The sequence below is a fragment of the Rhinopithecus bieti genome, unplaced genomic scaffold (assembly GCF_001698545.2).
Source record: "Rhinopithecus bieti isolate Rb0 unplaced genomic scaffold, ASM169854v2 scaffold_980, whole genome shotgun sequence".
Lineage (NCBI taxonomy): Eukaryota > Metazoa > Chordata > Mammalia > Primates > Cercopithecidae > Rhinopithecus > Rhinopithecus bieti.
This window is the reverse complement of record NW_016803338.1, coordinates 1365086-1383794: the sequence shown is the minus strand read 5'-3', so window position 1 is coordinate 1383794 and position 18709 is coordinate 1365086. Positions and strand designations below refer to the sequence as shown.

The window sequence follows — 18709 nt, the reverse complement described above, 5'->3', positions numbered from 1 at the left end:
TCGGCCATCTTGCTCCGACCCCCTCTCTTTTTTTTAACTATGAAAACTCAATTATCTTATGTAACTACTAAACTCATTCCTTTGATAATCATGTATCCTTCCTCTCAAAGTGACATATTTGCATGCTAACAAATGCTCTGTTGAGACTCTCTACCCCAACCAAAAGAATAACTCTAAAAGTGAGAATGTGGCAGGGGAAGGTGGCACACACCTGTAATCCTAGCCCTTTGGGAGGCTGAGGCAGGAGTTTGAGACCAATCTGGGCAACACAGCAAGACCCTGTCTCTACAAAAAGAAAAAAAAATAGCTGGGTGTGGTGGTTTGTCTGTAGTCCCAGCTACTCGGGAGGCTGAGAGGTGGGAGGATCACTGGAGTCTAGGAAGTCGAGGCTGTAGTGAGCCAAGATCATGCCACTGCACTCCAGCTTGGGCAACAGAGTGAGACCCTGCCTCAAAAAGTAATAATAAAATAAAAGTGGGACTTTTAGGCAGAAGAAAAAGCTAGTTTGAAATAAGTTTATCGTTCTCATCCCTCAAATCCTTCTCATCTGCTACTGAAGCCCTGTTAATAGCCAAGCAAAATCACACACAGATTATCAATGTGGTCTACAGGTGGCCTCACATACAAACCAGATGTCACCACTGACACTTTAAATATTGTGCATTTTTCCCAGGATGTGATCTTGAAGTCTCCCATATGGGAAATTGCCAGTGGCACTGTTGAGTATCAGAACCACCTATGTAACCATGTGTCCCATATTCCCAGTTTGCTCTCCTCAGATACCCGGATAATTTTAAATTGTTGAAACATATATCCTTGAAGCCCCTTTAGTTTGAGTCCAAGTAAGACCATCACTTTTGCAGGTTTTTCACAGCTGATTCTTGCCATGTTAATTGGTTGTTTTTGTTTTTTTTCCCCTGCCCTTATTCTCCAAATTTTAGCTGCTTTCATGTGACTCCTGGCTTTCCAAACAGTGGTAAACCCTGGCTTTTCTGTGTCCTTTGGGTTTTTTATGTGTTCTCTTTGTGAACAACTTAACATTAAAAGATAATGTCTATATATTAGTATCTACTTCTTTGCATACCAAAGTATATGTGTGTACACTATAAATAAAAAGTCAGAGCTTTATAGTCCTCCCTTGCCTAAGTGCCACCCCCAGAGATACTGACAGTACCAGGCTTTTAAAAACAACAGGCCGGGCACGGTGGCTCACGCCTGTAATCCCAGCACTTTGGGAGGCTGAGGCAGGTGGATCACCTGAGGTCAGGAGTTCAAGACTAGCCTGGCCAATGTGGTGAAACCCCATGTCTACTAAAAATACAAAAAATTAGCCAGGCATGGTGGCGTATACCTGTAATCCCAGCTACTCAGAAGGCTGAGGCAGGAAAATCACTTGAACCTGGGAGATGGAGGTTGCAGTGAGCCAAGATCGCTCTACTGCACTCCAGCCTGGACAACAGAGTGAGACTGCCTCAAAAACAACAACAACAACAAAAGGGTCAGGCACGGTGGCTCATGCCTGCAATCCCAACACCTTGGAAGGCCGAGGCAGGAGGATTGCTTGAGCCCAGGAGTTGGAAACCAGCCTAGACAACATGGAGAGACCTCATCTCTACAATTTTTTGATTAGCTGGGCGTAATGGTATATGCCTGTGGTCCCAGCTATTCAGGAGGCTGAGGTGGGAAGATCACTTAAGTCCAGGAATTCAAGGCTGCTGTGAGCCATATTCATGCCACTGCACTCCAGCCTGGATGACAGAGTGAGACCCTGTCTCAATAAAAACCAAAAACAGATCATTCTCTTGACATCTGTGGTTGAAAATTGACATTTGCTGGTCGAGAGTCTTGCAAAGGGAGTGATATATCTAGGGCCACAGCAGTGGTTCTTAATGGGACGATTTTGCCCCCAGGAGACCGTTGATTTGGAAATATTTTTGGTTGTCACAGCCACAGGGAGAGAGTGCCGCTGGCATCTATTAGGTAGAGGCTAGGGATGCTGCTAGCCATCTCTCCCACCGCTCCCCTGACCCAAAATGTCTGTAGTGCTGGGAAAGCCTGAGTGAGAGGAAAGTGAGAGGAAGAGTATCTCATTCGTCCTGCCACCTCGCTTCTGCTGGAGCTCCTTGAGGGAAGGATGGAGACTCTTCCCTCTGAAACATCCCTGAGCATCTGTCTGACCCCAGCTGCCCTCCTAAGCCACCACTGGAGATATGAAAGAGGGACTTTCCAATCACTTACAAACCCAAAGAAACATACTATATTTGTCTTCTTATTTCATATCAGTGCAGCAGGAAATATTTTTTCCATAGTGCCTGAAATGTAAACCCTCTCACTACACATTTTAAAGGTCAGATTACATTTTGTCTCCTTGAGATCAGAAAACAATTATACTGAAGTGTAGAAAATTGAAGACTTTGCTGTATCGTCTCTTTTCATTGTAGAATTCTACTCAGTCCTTAGAAGAAAATGGAAAATTAAGAACCAAAGGTTGTAGCTAATGATAAGCAGTCACTTTCATTAGCCATTCTGTTTCTACCTGAGTCTTTTTCTCATTTTGCAATAAAACCAAATATCGCAGTGGGGACCAGGATTAGGATGAAGATCTGAGACATGTAAAGATAAATACAGTAAGGAATTGTTCCATTAAATGTCTGCTTGGGGGTTCTTCTTCTTCTTTGGCTTCAGCCGGGCAGCAATATTACTTGGTGTTTGTGGGCATACCTGGCATATATCCAACTACTCTGATACCGGTGACATACCCAGATGTGCCAGCCATTGTGTTCTTTAAGCCAAATGAAGCAGGTCTTTTATATATCTTACAGTGCCGTAGTGGCTGAACAAATACTTACTGGCCATTTCATTACGCTGTCTTAATTAGGAGAATCACTGGAATTGTGGCACTATATATACTTTAACAGGTGGGCATAGGAAAAATATGTGTTAGGCGAAACAGGTCCTAGAATCACATCTGTGTCACAGAATAGATGCTGTGGCAACAAGCAAATTTGGGTTTTGAGTTCAGTCACATGGAAGATGTTGATACAAGTATGAGGAATGAGTCAAGATTCCATTGTTAAACCAACGTGGCTGAAATATTGATAGTAAACACTCCTGGTGTACGCTGAGAGTATCTGGGGTAGGATAGTGTAGTTGTACGGTAATAAGATGATGCTTTTCTCTGTGCCGTTCAACACGGCATGTTTATAATAGGATTACCAGTAGGAAAGCTGCCTTTAGGAGCCTTTTCAGCCACTTAGCATTGTTACATAATAATTTTTAAAAGCTTTCAATTCCATTTTTAATTATCAGGAATGTGTTAAACATTTACTAAATTTTGCCAGTTCCTTAGATTAAACGGTTAGTGAAGACAAAAATCAAGAGTTTGGCCAGCTAGAGCAACATCGGGAGACCTCATCTCTACAAAAAAATTTAAAATTAGCCAGATGTGGTGGTACGGTCCTGTAGTCCCAGCTACTCAGGAGGCTGAGGTGGAAGGATCATTTGAGCCCCCAGTTTGAGGCTGTGTAAGCTGTGATCATGCCATTATACTGCAGGCTGGGCAACAGAGAAAGACCCTGTCTCAAAAACAAACAAATGGCTGGGCACGGTGGCCCACACCTGTAATCCCAGCACTTTGGGAGGCTGAGGTGGGTAGATCACTTGAGGTCAGGAGTTAGAGACACAACATGGCTAAACCCTGTCTCTACTAAATATACAAAAATTAGCCGGATGTGGTGGCACATGCCTGTAATCCCAGCTACTCAGGAAGCTGAGGCAGGAGAATCACTTGAACTTGGGAGGCAGAGGTCGCAGTGAGCTGAGATCACACCACCGCACTCCAGCCTGGGTGATAGAACAAGACTGTTTAAACAACAAAAACAAAACAACAACAACAACAACAACAATCATAAGAGTTCAGTGTGGTTTTGGTTTTGTTTTCTAATAAAATCAAGAGTTTCGATTGTGTTTTTTAATGTTTTGTTTTAAAAGACATTTAATAAAAGGGCTGTATCTCTTTCTGCTCTGGAAATGAATACAATCCTTTCATTGATCAAAATCTATACAAACCAGACTTTCTGACTAATCCCTTTCCTGCTCATCAAGTAGTTTTTCTAAGTGTTCACCTGCTTGTGACTTGCACAAAGCCCCACAGAAAGAAAATTAAACAAACTTTTTTCTCCCCACACCCAATATTCAATATTATGCCAGAAGTTAAAGGAACAAAGAGTATGGGGGTGAACATTTACTTGCAAGGGACACCAAGAGACAATAATGGAAGAGGCTAATAAATATATTTATGCCTCAAGAGAGCCATGTGTATGGTTTCTGTTGCTGTCTAGCTGACAAATGGCCCAAAATGACTCCTTTTCCTCACTCTGCACCAGTCCAATAAACCGAAATAAGCTCCAGGATCTATTCTGAAATTGTGAAAAGGGCAAATACCCATATTACATGGAGAAACTCAAGGTTCCCATGACTTTGTGACTAAAGCAAGTCCCTGTGGTGCAGTATATTTCAAATTTTGCCTCGTTTGTGAATATGTGTCTTTCTAAATAGGTGTAGCTCACTCTTTGGAGGTGAACGCTTCTCTTTTCCTATTTTCTTTCCTCCCTGAGGTTTTTCTCTACAATAGATGTTTCCCCAGGGCCTGCCTTTGCAAGGACTGAATGAATCAGTTGACATGAAGGAAGAGCAGGTTGATAAATACAAAAAGTACTGAACTGGCCTTTTCAGTTTAGGTACAGTCCCCAGGAAACCAGCATAAATAGCACCTTGTATTAATAGGCTTCCTGAGCTCCATGTGTGGATTACCTCCATACGTTATGTCAGCCACACACTTGGCACTGGCAGTCAGCTCTGCTGGCACTGCAGCCTTCTTTGCAGAATAAAGGCCCGCAATAAGAGCTGGAAGACAAGAAATTGATTCTAATTTCAGCCTGATATCGGAGAAGATTTCTGAATCTTTTCAGCAGATGAAAGCTTACCAATCAAACAGCCCGGGAATGTACTTCTGAAAAGGAATTGTTTGTTTTCATCATAAAATAGAAAATAAAGAGGAAATATGCAAATTGTTCTATCTACATATTCCCATAGGATACATAGGATTCTTTTTTAAAAAATATGTGCCATACAGTCTATTTTCACTAGAAAAAAGAAGATGAATTTGTTCTTATATATTAGTATAAATATAAAATACATTATAATACTGAAAAGTGAGTCCTAAATTACAATTTCATACTGCATCTTGGAGCTTATTTCTGTTTTTTGGACTGGTACAGTGAGACTAAGGAGTTATTTTGGGCAGTTCGTCAGCTAAGTCAGCAACAAATCGTATAGAAAGACTGTACGTGAAGCCGATAAAACAGAATTCCTTATACGTATACTACATGCTGCTTCTAGTGACTATAAACTCTTGATTCTTACCAGGCCATATTCTAATAAATGACACATTTTCCAAGGTTTATTAGCCACTTAATTAGGAGGCATGGGATGTAGAGTTAGAATAAGGTTTAAATCTCATCTCTACATATTCTAGCTCTGAACCTGGTTGAGTTTTTTTAACTCCTTCACAGCTATAAAACAGGAGTACTGTTACCACTTTCTAGGGGTTTTGTGAAAATTCATATACAAGTAATGCATTTATCACATCTTTCTAGAACATCACTAGCCTGGCCCATAAGAGATGTTCAGTTAAGGTTGATTATCTTCCAGAGTAGCATTTGGGAAATTTCCTTTCCTCTACACCAAGACACTGGCAATAAGTTATCCCTCCCAACTTTCTGTTTATTTAGCATGCAGTGGATTCCAGCTATGGGATAGGAATGGTTCATCACCACTTTTACGTTTTACTACTTGATGAAGAAAGAAGTAAGACAAAGGGACTCCCAGTTCTGAATGTCACATTTGCCACCAGAACAGCTCCCCTTCCCCTTTCTCGACTTGCCACACCTTCTCTACCTCTCTCTTCCCCTTTCTTCATTCATCCACTTAATAGATAGATGAATGTGTGTCAAGCCACTACTTCTCAAACATTTGAGTGCACAAGGAGCATCAGGGCCCCATTCCCAGATATTCTGATTCCGTGGATATTGGGTGGCACCCAAGAATCTTCCATTCAGTGAGTGCAGTGAGTACAAATGTAGGTGGTCTGCAGACCACACTTGAAGGAGCACTTCTAAAAAGACTGAGGGATAAAGACAAGTCTTTTTCCTAAAAAAGCCCATGCACTGGTGGCTGCAGATGTAAACAAGCTGAAATGGAGCTAGGGGAAGGGAAAATCAGTTCTGCCTGGCTCATTAGGATAGGTTCCATTGCAGAGGTGACCTTTGAGCAGGATCTTGAAGGAAGACTAGAAATTTGCCAGATGGAGAAGGAAGAAAGAAGATTCCATGCAGAAGAAGCAACACAAAGAACCAGAGGCATGAAAGAACATAATGTGCTCAGGGAGAAGTACCCTCCTTCCATCAATAATGATGGTCTCAGCTGGGCACAGTGGCTCATACCTGTTATTCCAGCACTTTGGGAGGCTAAGGTGGGAGGATTGCTTGAGGCCAGGAGTTCAAGATCAACCTGGACAACATGGAAAAAACCTGTCTCTACCAAAAAAATACAAAAATTAGCTGGGTGTGGTGGTGTAGATCTGCGGTCCCAGCTACTCAGGAGGCTTAGGTGGAAGGATCGCCTGAGCCCAGGAGGCAGAGATTGCAGTGAGCCAACATCACACCCACACCACTGCACTCCAACCTAGGCAACAGAGCCAGATCCTGTCTCAAAAAAAAAAAAAAAAAAATTAATAAAAATAATGATGGTGGTCTCACTCCATCAATACATGAATTTTGAGCACATCCCTCTCGAATCAGAAAGTTCATTTATAAATTATACATGTGTACTACTGTTAATCTGTATACTAAAGATTAGGAAAGCCTACTTAGAATAAAAAGTGAGTACATAAAAATTAATATTGTATTCGTGCTCCACTTTGGAAGCCTGGACTAGAGTAGGGCCTTACCATGGGCAGTAACAGCACCTGCGATTGTGGGGAAGAGCCTTCTAGGTCAAAAACAAGAAGAGCCCCTCCTCTCCCCTTTTCACACGAGAGCCTGCCTGGAGGCCAGGAGCAGAGGAGGCTAGGCCTGGCTGCCTTGGGTTGAATGTGGGCTAGCATTTCTGGCACTTCTTGTACCATATCAGTTTCTTCCAGTTTCTGTTCCTGTTATTTATGTTCAGCAACCATGATGACATCTACATAAATGCCCTTCCCCTTGCCCTTGCCCCCACTGTGTTGTTTTTTTTTTTTTTTTTTTTTTTTTTTGGAAGGAAATACAACAGTGATCAGAGTGGTTGGCTCTATTTTGTGCTTGAGACAAAGGGGCATTTTGCTTTGTTTTGTTTTATTTTCAAATTTGTTTCATTTTATCCTGCTTTCTAATATTTTCCAGTTTTTTAGTAGAGATGGGGTTTCATTATGTTGGCCAGGCTGATCTTGAACTCCTAACCTGAGGTGATCTGCCCGCCTCGGCCTCCCAAAGTGCTGGGATTATAGGCGTGAGCCACTGCGCCCAGCAGATGTAACTTTAAAAGGGGAAGCGGGGAGTCAGCATTTTATAGTCAAAGAAACTGAAATACAGTCAAGTTACTTTCCCTGAATAGGGATCTCCGTGAAAAAAAAACTGAACTAATAAGTAATTAGCAAAGATAAAAATTTCTATTGTTCATCAAAGTCATGTATAATTTCTAAACAGAGGAATATAGACTTTTAGTTGAACATTTGATGTTGTGGGATTTCCATACTATGGGATTATGCTATTCTGTCATTTTAAAATTCCAATAAGAAAAGAAATCCCTGTGTATTTTTTTAAATTAATTATGTCCTTTTGAAGAACTCCAAAATATTATTAATGTTGAGAATTAGTCTCTATACTAAATCTGTGTGTCTCATTCCAGAAGTGCACCTCAGACAGTACGATGAACAATTTATTAACCATGATTTCAAATCATTGTATGATTCCAACATAAAATATGCAGACTAAGCAATATTAACACATTGTATTGCCTCTCATAAAAGAAGTAGAAATAAAATGTCAGCCTGATTGGCAATTGGGTGTAGTCATTGATGTTCATTGACAGTCAGATGGATTTTGACTTTGCTTTGTACGTTGAGTGTGGTTCATGCTTGAGGCACCCCCACTGTATTTCCTGGATGGGCAATGATTAGTAGGCAGTCTTTCAAAGGGTTGTGTGCTAAACCCCAGTCTACATGCTGTGGACATGTATGTTGGGTTTTATATGTTTACCAAATAACACTGTTAAATCCTAGAAATCTTTAGAAGGACCAATTTGTCACCAGTGCTGCATTTAAGAAAAAAAAATCTATTATTATTTTCCAATTTTGAAAAGAATTCAGGTTGCTGTAAAACCTAAATGCAAATATATATAGAGTGGAAGGTGACAGACCCAGGAATTCCAGCAGTGTAACAATAAACAACAACAAATAGCCAAAGACTTGATAATGTGCTCAGGGTTAATAATGAGTCAGTGGAAGTGGAGAGGTGCATGGGACAGACAGACATTTCTGGGGTAGACTTCAGAGGATGTAACCATGTGGGAAGTGAAGGAAGAGGAGCCATGGACACTGGGTGAGGGATGACACCAGTAACCAGCATAGAGGGTACAGGAGAGAGGACAGGATGGAGAGCAGAACAGCAAGGAAGAGCTGGTAATTGGCAGTGTGCAAGAGCGTGAGTGCCCTTTGCAGTTAGGGCTGCCAGGCCTCCTGACCCTGGGAATAAAGAACCATACAGTCTTGCTGCATTTGTGACTGTCAAGCCAGGGAAGCATCTTTGTTGACAGCTGCAACAGTTGAGAAATTGGTGAGCTGAAACCCCTGACTAGCTTTGCCCTGGGCCCAAGAATTGCTGGTAATACTTGGGGAGTTGGACTAGAAATGGTACTCATGGGAACAGTACATTATGCCTTAAATGTATAAAGGAAGTTTTCCTGTCTTGCAACTAGTGGGCAAGGGAAGGGGTACAGATGCTCATTTCTAGCTAGTACGGGACAACTGTAGCTTCCCAGCTCAAGGCCCACGTGGTGGTCAGTGGGCACTACTAGGCTATCAGCCCAGATGACGTCCCTCTCAGGGGATGTTAGAACTGTTGGTCACAGTTCTTATTCCTTTGCATTAAGAAGGAACAGAGCCCACAGTGGAGAGAGATGATTTTCTAGCACTCTTTTCTTTTTAGTGAAAGAAATGGAAATTCTTTATGTAGGGAAGCCTGGCTGTAGGGCTTATCAGTCTTTGGCATGCTTTATGCTATTTGGTAGAGGCCAGGAAGGCTGAAATATTCATTAGCATTCATTAGCATCCTTTCTCCCCAGCAGTGCCCTCCTTTTGGGCCTGCCTCCCTCCCCATGCTCCCATCCTGCAATTGTCAGCTTGGCAGATGATGAGTTAAGGAAGCTCCAACTGAAGTACTTTCCCCACAAGAAGTTTCTGCAGCAAAAGTGTCTGGGATCAGATGGTCCCCAGCAATTCCTCTCACTCTAGTCTCCCTGAGGCAAATGCGTGAAAGATGGAATGTGGCCTGGTTTTAACTCTTTAACATCTAACTCTGGCTGTTGTTATAGATTGAGTTCTTCACCTCCCCTTTGAAATTCTGCTTTCATTCCTCAGTATCTACCAGCAGGTTCTGCTCTACAGCTTATCAACCACATTGATGGTCCTGTGGCTGCCTCTCTATGGTGGCATCTTTATTTTTGAAGAACATTGGGCCCGACATGACTCACCCAAGCTTCCAAATGAATCAGTTTTGTCACTCAATGCCTCCATCTCCAAATTTAAAGAGCCTTTCACAGGGCAGAAAATGATAAATCTATTACTACTAAAGAGGCTTTCTGATTCTTTTCATTATTGTTATTATCAGTCCTCTATAGAAAAGAATCAAGACAGTGGAAATATTTTTATAAAATGACACTTTATCTCTGTGATTAACTATATAATAGACTGTAAAGTCTTTTACCATGGTAATCTCCTCCTTACACCTTATTGCTTTGATAATAAAAGCTTTTTTATGGCAACAAAATAAAATTTTACTACCCAGGCAGTTTGGCTAAAATGAGAAGATGTGTTTTTAGAAGGAGAAAGGGCATATCTGAAACATGTGAGGTCCTCGTGGATTTTATGGGCGCTCTGTTTATGTAGAACACGTTTGATGTGCCTGGTGCCCTCCAGAGGGCTTTACCCAACCATTTAGAAAACTTTTAGTGGCCAGTGGAAAGCCAATTAAAGAGTTATATATTTCTGTCAAGTACTCAGGATCACTGTTGAAAAGCAAAAACATTCAGAACTTAGCATTTCAGATGATCACTGGTGGGAGAACAAATTTCAGTAATTAAACCATCACAGTTTGCAAACTGTCTGTTTTAACTCAGCCAAACTTTGTGTGTTTGGTGAGTATCATGACACCTTTACTCATAAGCGTATGTCTCAAATGATTAAATTCTTTCAGTGACCAAAATTATATAAAGTTTTGCATAAATGTGATGTATGTGCAGGCACCACAATGTACTAGTTAGTAAGTTTCATTATTGTTACGCCACAGAAAAATGAATATGTTGTCTTCCCTTAAATTCATCACTATCAAGAAATTTTTGTTGAGCAACCCATAATAGTCTAAGATCATGAAATTGAACAGAAGTTTTTAAAAAACTCAGTCAGAGCTCTCTAAGGAAGTGACGATTAAGCAAAGACCTGAAGGAGGATCAGAGCTGATTAAATGAGGAGAAACAAGGTTAAGCAGAAGAGTTGTCTTCAAGGCAGAGGGAAGGGTTTGTTTCAAGCCCCTGTGGCAAGGAGAAAGCCAGGGTCACTCCTCCTGGGATGTCAGGAAGCTTAGATGAGATCATTCCAGGAAGGCACTGGTGCTCTACCTAATGTGCCTGGCCTACCATCTGCACTCAGAAAGTGTTCCTTGTGATCAGCTCACATTTTGAGGCAACTGAGGGCTGATATGTGTCTGCAGAGGTGTACCTCGAAAGCAAGTGTGTGACCTTGCAGCTTCCACAGTGGGCATGTGGTTCATGATACTGTCTGTGATTCTTCTGTGACTCATCAACTCCTTAATGTCATTGCTCTCCAAGGAACTCGCTCCTCCCTCCATATCTGGTAACTCTAAACCAGGGCTTTGCCAAGTGCCCTCTGTCCTTACCCAGCCTGCAGAGTTATCAAGCCACACTTGACTGTCCACACATGTCTATCTCTGTCCTGGTACCTCTAAGAAGATTTCACAGATCATGGAAATGGCACCGATGAAATTACTCCCAAAACTGGATGTGACACACCCAGACACCACAGGCTTTGTGGGCATTTAGAAGGATTTAGGCACGGTCTTTCCTCTTTGACCTTCTTTTAGTCTGGCACTCACTTGATGTGAGGCTGGCTCCTCGCTGTCTGACAGCCTGCCAAAGGACAGGCTGGCTTTACTACTTCCTCCACATCCACTTCCCACCATTATTCTTCCCTTGACAAACCTACTGCCTGGAAAGCAAAACCTAAGGAACCCTCAAGTCTACACATTGAGATTCTCAAGGGCAGGCTGGGTTTATCTGCCCCGGGCTGGCCCCTGATCGTGGTGTGCATCAGTTCATCAGCTCCAAGCTGGGTCCTGAGTCAGCAGAGATCACTGGCTTGCCTTTGTGCCCATGAGTTTTGAAAGCAGCTACCCATAGATAGCAGAGCTTGAATTACTACGATGCTTGAGGACGATCTTCTATGGAAATACCCAGAGGAATGGAAGCCTGGTTTGATGCCAACTTCACAGGCTCTTTCACATCCTCAAGGGTGTGCATTAAGCAGATTAACAATTTATTGTGTAAACCCTCTTGCCTCCTGTTGCTAGCCCAGAAGGCCTGAACTAACCATTGTATATAAATACCCAGCTTTGTTTAATACGCGTTAGACCTGGGGACATGTATTATACCCCAAATGTCCATCTTGTAAATTCTCTGGGCACAAAGTTATGTTAACAAATTTGATCAACAAGAGTGTTATGATGGTCTTGTAGCTGATAAAGAAATTAGCAAAGGCCCTTGCCCACACCATTCTTCCAACCCCACACACAGGTGGGAGGATTCCCAAGCCTCCAGGGCCTCCGCTTTGCCTGCATTCTGCTCCTCTCCCCTCCACTGGGCATGTGAGGACATGCCAGTCTTGTGTCACATGCAGCTATTTCCCTTAGTATGTGCTAGGCATGCTGTCCAAACCCGGGGACTCTGTAAAGCCTTCTAGTTGATTCAGGGAAGGGAATCTTAATTTCTTCTTCTTGCCATTGTCATTTTCTTTCCTCTCTATCTGCTTTTCACTATTTTCCCAGTAGGTCCTGGTAGGTCCTCTCACATCCTTCTCAGCTCTCCCACAAAGAATGTCATCGTGCTGACTTTTCTCTGTTCTCTCTTCCCTTTCTGTGAGGGATAAAAATTCAAAACATGTCCTCAAGCAGAGTAGCTTAACCATATATTTGTAGTTTGGGCTTCTGGCTCCGCATCTGTAGGTTCTCCCCATATCTCCCCAACAGCATGTCTTGAACAGTCTTTGTTTCTCTAAAGTAAGGTAGAAGTGCCCCTCTCTAAGAAGGTTATAAATAACGAAAACACACACACACAGTTGCCTATGTCATGGCTATGTTTGTGAACTTGGCAGAGAAGCTCATAATCACAGGAGCACAAAGCCTATTGACTCAACCTGTCATTTCATACAATTACTGAATATATGCTGGTTGATTACATAGATAGTCTCTGGAAATGCAAGAACTCATCACATTGGAGACCTCCAGGGAGGGGAACTGAGTACGTTGGGACAGAGATGAGATAAAGAGTTCCTTCTCACCGTACACCTTTCCTATCATGCATTTCCTATATTTGAAACACATGGACATACCTATGTAATGTCAATAGATAACGGACAGGCATCCTGATACGTTGGTTACACCAAAGTAATCATATCCAGTGACCATAAGTCATGTGTGTCATGGGGCTGACTGATGCTGTCTACAGTTGAGGAACTAGGCTTAGAGTCCAGTTCTGGAGCACGTGCCATGCACTGTGCAATTAGTCCTTTCCACTAGGGTTTCCTGGCTGGGAAGAGCTGAGTTCCTCAGCACACAGTCCTTTATTCTTCAAGCATTTACGTTGCACAATCTAGTTGAGGAGCCCCCAAACTGCTATAGATATATCCCAGAAGTCACTTCTTACCTTGACAAATAACTGCAAAGTTTTTCAGAGGAAATAAGTTTTCAACACACTTTAAATTGCAAAAGTACATCTGATGGAGAAGAAAAAGTCCATGTGATGGAACAATCTGAGAGTAATAAAGATGATAACAGTGTATTGAAGCACATTAAATATGAGTTTATAATTAATATGTATAATTAAAATATACAAACAAGCAAAAAAACTTCTTGATTACGTTTGAAGGATGCTAAGGAACCAACTATCATTTTGAAAAATAAAAGGGGAGAATCAAGCATTCATCCTGCCTTACCTATACAAACTGTACTTCAGGATAACCAAATAATTGATAAAGTTTCTCTTTATGGAAGAATTCCAGGAAATAAATGAAGAAGGAGTGACAGAACGTGAATATCTCAATTTTGCAAACCCTATAAATCTAGGCAGTGATCAACAGTGGCTGCTAAGATCATAAAAAAGAGAGATGTCTTTTGTATTTCCTATAAATTTGCCATTTTAGATGTAGAAATTTGATGAAACTCAGTGTGATTTTTTTTCAGGTGGAGTAGTTCATATCGTATACTTCCATCAGCACACACATAATGACACAATACACTTATCAAGTGTTCCTCCTAAGAAAATAAAACCTGAATCTAATCAAATTTCTACATCTAATAACAAATTTATAGGAAATACAAAAGAACAGGCTAAATAACACCATGGAGGTGTAATCAGCAAAATTCAGACTTTGCACAACTCTTCAGGACAAACAACCTAAGTTCTTCAACAAATAAATTGCAAAGGGGATGAGAAAACAGATGAGAGGGAACCTCTGGACTAAAACAGATTTAAGAGTCAGTCAACCAATTGGAATGAACAGGGCTTGTTTAGATCCTAGTTAACACACTGTTTAAAAAGAAAAAAAGATTTATGGGACAGTTGGGGAAATTTGAATACTAGGTAGATATCTGAAAACATTAAATTATTGTGAATGTTTTATAGGTGTTATAGTAAATGATTGTGGTCCCCAAAAGTCCTTATATTTTAAAGATATATATTTAAATATTTATGACTAAACTAAAAATATAAAGAGAATCTGACATCTGTGCTCACCCACCATGGGGTTTTCCCCAGGCTTTTCACCCTGCACAGCTCCCTGCCTTTTTGCTGAAACCTCTCTTCACTCCTTCCTACATAAAAATCTGTAAAAGGACATATAAGGAATTTGTCATGATGCATTACTTCTGGGAGGGGAACTAGAGAACTGGGAGTTGGGATGGGATAGGAGAGAAGCAGACTTTGGGACAGATCATTGTTAGCTTTATGCAGATAATAACTTTTCAAACGACTAACCAAAAAATAAATGAAATATGAGAAAAATTTCATTAGAACCTTGAGATGCTTACTCGGGAGAATGAGAAAAGCAGAGACTCATGTTGTTGAGCATGTGGATGGATTGGCCCAGATCATATTTCGCAAAGTACGGTCCCAGGACCATCTGCAGCAGAACTGGGCCCATCTCCTTCCCTCCCAGCCAGACTCTCTCAGGGTGGAGCACAGAGACACTGGGAACTATGGTTCTTAAGGACCTAAGTGCCAGCTTTTCAAATACTTATTATATTGTTTTGGAACTTTGGAATGCATAGGACAAAAATATTCCCAAATTTAAATTCAAAGCAGCACAATTCTGAAAGTCTAAAAGACTTTTTTTTAGGTTTGTTGACAATGATTTAATCAGCAGATGTCACTATGTAATCCTTGGGAACATCCCTTCCATGTTGCCTCATTTTTTGGAGAGGCAGAGTGTACTGCTGGCATTGTAACATAGAAATATTTATGGTAATTTTGTATTTTGTTTAATGAAAATAATTTTTCTTTTACTTTCAGTGCTTACTAAAAGTTTATCTTTGATTAAGCATTCTTTGCTTTGTTTTGTTTTGTTTTCCCCAGCATCATTGACAAAGAAGTTTCATTAATGGCAGAAATGGATAAAGTTAAAGAAGAAGCCAGTAAGTAGACGACACATGGTTATTTGATTAGGAGCTTCCCAATCAGAAGCAATCCATAGGTCAGACTGACAATGACACCAGATTCTGAGCAGGGTCCTAAAATTTATACTGAAATTTTGGCTTATGAACTCTGTAACCTTAGGCATGTCACTTAGCCCCTGGAAGCCTCATTTACATCATCTGGCAAAAGGATATAGTTGTAACACTCACCTCATACAGGTGAGTGCATGGCAGGATGGACACTCAGTACATAATAGGTGTCAGTTGAGTTTTCTAAAGTCCAAAGGGATGTTCGTGCGCATAAAGAACTTATAGTTAATTGGATTTAAAATGACGTTGAATTTAGTGTTAGATTTTAAGACAATTTTAACTCTTTATAACTTATAAATCTCATCATCATTTTTACTAGTTCTTTTTTAGGTTCAATTAAGTTTATCATATTAAATTTTCCTAGAAAAGTAGTCCCATTTTAAACTTAATTATTTAAATTCCCCTCAACATTTTTAATTACATATATAAATTTAATATATCTGATTTGTCTTAAGCACTTCAGACGTCAGACAAGGCAAACTCACAAACCTAACAAGCAAAGTGTTCCTAAGCTTTTAAGCAACTCTTATAAGATTAATAATTCAAAATTAAAGATACACTAAACAGAGTTGTCTTAAAATACTCCAGTTCTGTTCATGAACTTCGTCAAATACACTGACACCTGCCAACTTAAAACTGCAAAAGAAAATCAATTCCATATTTTAAATTGAAAATCACAAATCACATTGCTTAATGTACCAAATTCTCTGTTTAAATAATGAACATGCTCAAATTATCTTGATCATTGCAAAGCTTAATCCTAAATTTAACATAAAATATTAACGTTCTGGATTTGACTTGTTTTATTTTCTTTATGCTGATTTCTAAACTTTTCCACTGTGGTAAAGTCACTTAAATAGTAGAGAAGAATTACCATCTTAAATAGACTGAGGCTCACAAGTTGGAAATTTCAACAAAGACAAGATTACTCAGTCAGATTCAACATCAAACCACAAGTGAATGTGCAAGGCCCTCTCTTATTATTGAATTTAGTTTGCTGTGTTAATGGGGCCCCTAAGACCATATTTTTCAGCTGGGATTTAGTTTTACAATCCTTGTCTCCTGGGCATTTTAAATTCCTCATCTTTACCCAAAGATGAATTGGATAAATGGCAGTCTGTGCCCCTAACCAGATTTCAGCGAAATCCCTTTACCTTTGATGTGATGTCTTTCTTTTGCCAGAATGAAAGATCAGACTAGATTCTTCATTCTTTTCTATTTTTCTTGTCTGGACCTAAGCCATAATTCAAGTGTCACTTTATGGAAAATAGCTATCGTTATTTTTGTTACACAGTTTTCTAAATTATTTTGGTATTCATTTCAGACCTCCTTTAGTCAGGCATCTAAGTAATTGTAAGCAACATTTTAGAACTGTGAAACACAGCAAGCTTTGTTAAATGAAACTAATGTGATCCAGGGTGAAGCTATGGACTATTTAGGTAGTTAAACAATCTCTTTGATTGTGAAATTAGTTTATTCTTATGAAATTTGTTGATATCTTCAGTAAAAGTAGATAATATACACTACTTGGGATTTTCCCTACTTCTCAAGTATAGCTTACTTCGGTTGCATGTCCTAATGATAAAAATGCTAACAACCAACACAGACACAAATGATCTTCTTGAACCAAAATAGAAAGTCACTAGCACATCATCACTTTTCTTAGAGGTCAACAAAAGACCTCGGGTTTCATATACTCATATTTCCTTCTTGAGTGTGATAGTGTTTGATGCCAAGACCTGTGGAATTTGGAGCATCTCTGGAGAGCATTCATTTTAAAAACTTATTCAATCAGTAAATACATGGGCTTCCTTGTGTCCAGGATAAACAGCAAACAGACAAATGTAGAGCCTGCATTCACCAAGCTTTCAGGCTAGCTGAAACTGCTAGATTGGCTGACAGGGTTCACATAACTTCAGTAATTGGCACAGCAGGTCCTGGTTTTTGAACTACCCTCAGCCCAGGGGAAGCCCATTTGTATGCCTTTGAGGCAGGCAGAACTGAGTTCAAGTCCAGCCTCCATCTCTAACTGGCTATGTGTCCCTGAACCATGTTGTTGACTTCTCAAAGTCTATATTCCTTAGGCCCTGGCAATGGCTCACACATATAACCCCAGACCCTTTGGAAGACCAAGGCAGGAGGATTGCTTGAGGCCAAGAGTTTGAAATTAGCCTGGGCAACATAGTAAGAACCCATCTCTAAAAAAATAAATTAGCCATGTGTGGTGGCATGTGCCCATAGTTCTAGCTATTCTAGAGGGTGAGAGGGGAGAATCACTTGAGCTCAGGAGTTTAAGCTGCAGCAAGCCAGGATCATGCCATTACACTCCAGCCTGGGTAACAGAGAGAGACCCTGTATTAAAAATAATAATAACAACAACAACAATAATAATAATATCCATCTCAAGTAGTTATTGTAAAGATAAAATGAAAAAATACATGTCAGGCACTTAGCACAGGGCCTGACACAATATGTGTGCAAAAAGGGAAGAGCTCTTATTAGTAAATTACCCCAACCCCCCATATTACAATAAAAAAATGGAGGTCAGGGGTTCTATTGCATCTCTCAAATGACAAGCCTATATCCACATTATGTCTTCTCCACAGATAGAAGGAACCATGGAATTTCTCCCCACTAACTACAGAACTGTCTTTACAACCACCGTCTTTAACTTGGTTCTCTGTGGTCTCAAGAGTATTTTTCACACTTTACATTTTCTGTAGAGGTTATAAACTATATTTTCTCAATTATAACAGAAGCTCCTAAATCTCTCATGGCATCTAACCCAGTGCTGAGAATACTGCAGGTACTTCATAAATACTTGTTAAATGAGTTATTGTAAATAAATCAGTATCTATAGACTGTGGGAACCGATATTAGTGAACAGTCATGTAATTGCAAAAAAGAGGAAGTATATTCTAGATGAAGAGATCTCACTTTATCAATAATATTCAGAGTTAGCATTTTGAGTATACTATACTAAACACCTCACATATGTTATTCCATGTATTTCCACAATAACCCTACAATATGTGATCAATTCCTACACAGATTTTACAATACAAGAAACCAAGTGTGTTGTAGTGCTAGGGTCTCAAACTTCATGTTTATACACAGGTAAGCACAGGTGTCAATTTCACTAGAGATATGGCAAGAAAACATTACTTTGTAAATTTGTAGTAACACAAACAAATTATGAAGTAGAATGCAAAATTCACGAGAATTTTAAGGAATAAAAGTATTTCAAAAAATACTCTGTGCTTGAAGAGCCACTTCTCTGGCTCCTGGCCCCCACCTTGGGATTTTGAGCATATTTGCTGCTTAGGGTTATTGCTTTGAGAAGCCTTAAGATTTTCTTTTCTTTTCTTTTTTTTTTTTTTTTTTTT

At 40.2% G+C, this 18709-nt stretch overlaps 1 protein-coding gene across 9 annotated transcripts in view; it reads left to right on the top strand.

Annotated features, from left to right (window-relative positions):
• SPATS2L (spermatogenesis associated serine rich 2 like) overlaps positions 1–18709 on the top strand; it is a 178489-nt gene that overhangs the window by 143001 nt on the left and 16779 nt on the right. For all 9 annotated transcript variants that reach the window (XM_017876388.1, XM_017876423.1, XM_017876370.1 and 6 more), the window contains one exon: positions 15175–15233. In XM_017876388.1, coding sequence (XP_017731877.1) covers positions 15175–15233 — 59 coding nt within the window. The remainder of the gene's footprint in view (positions 1–15174; positions 15234–18709) is intronic.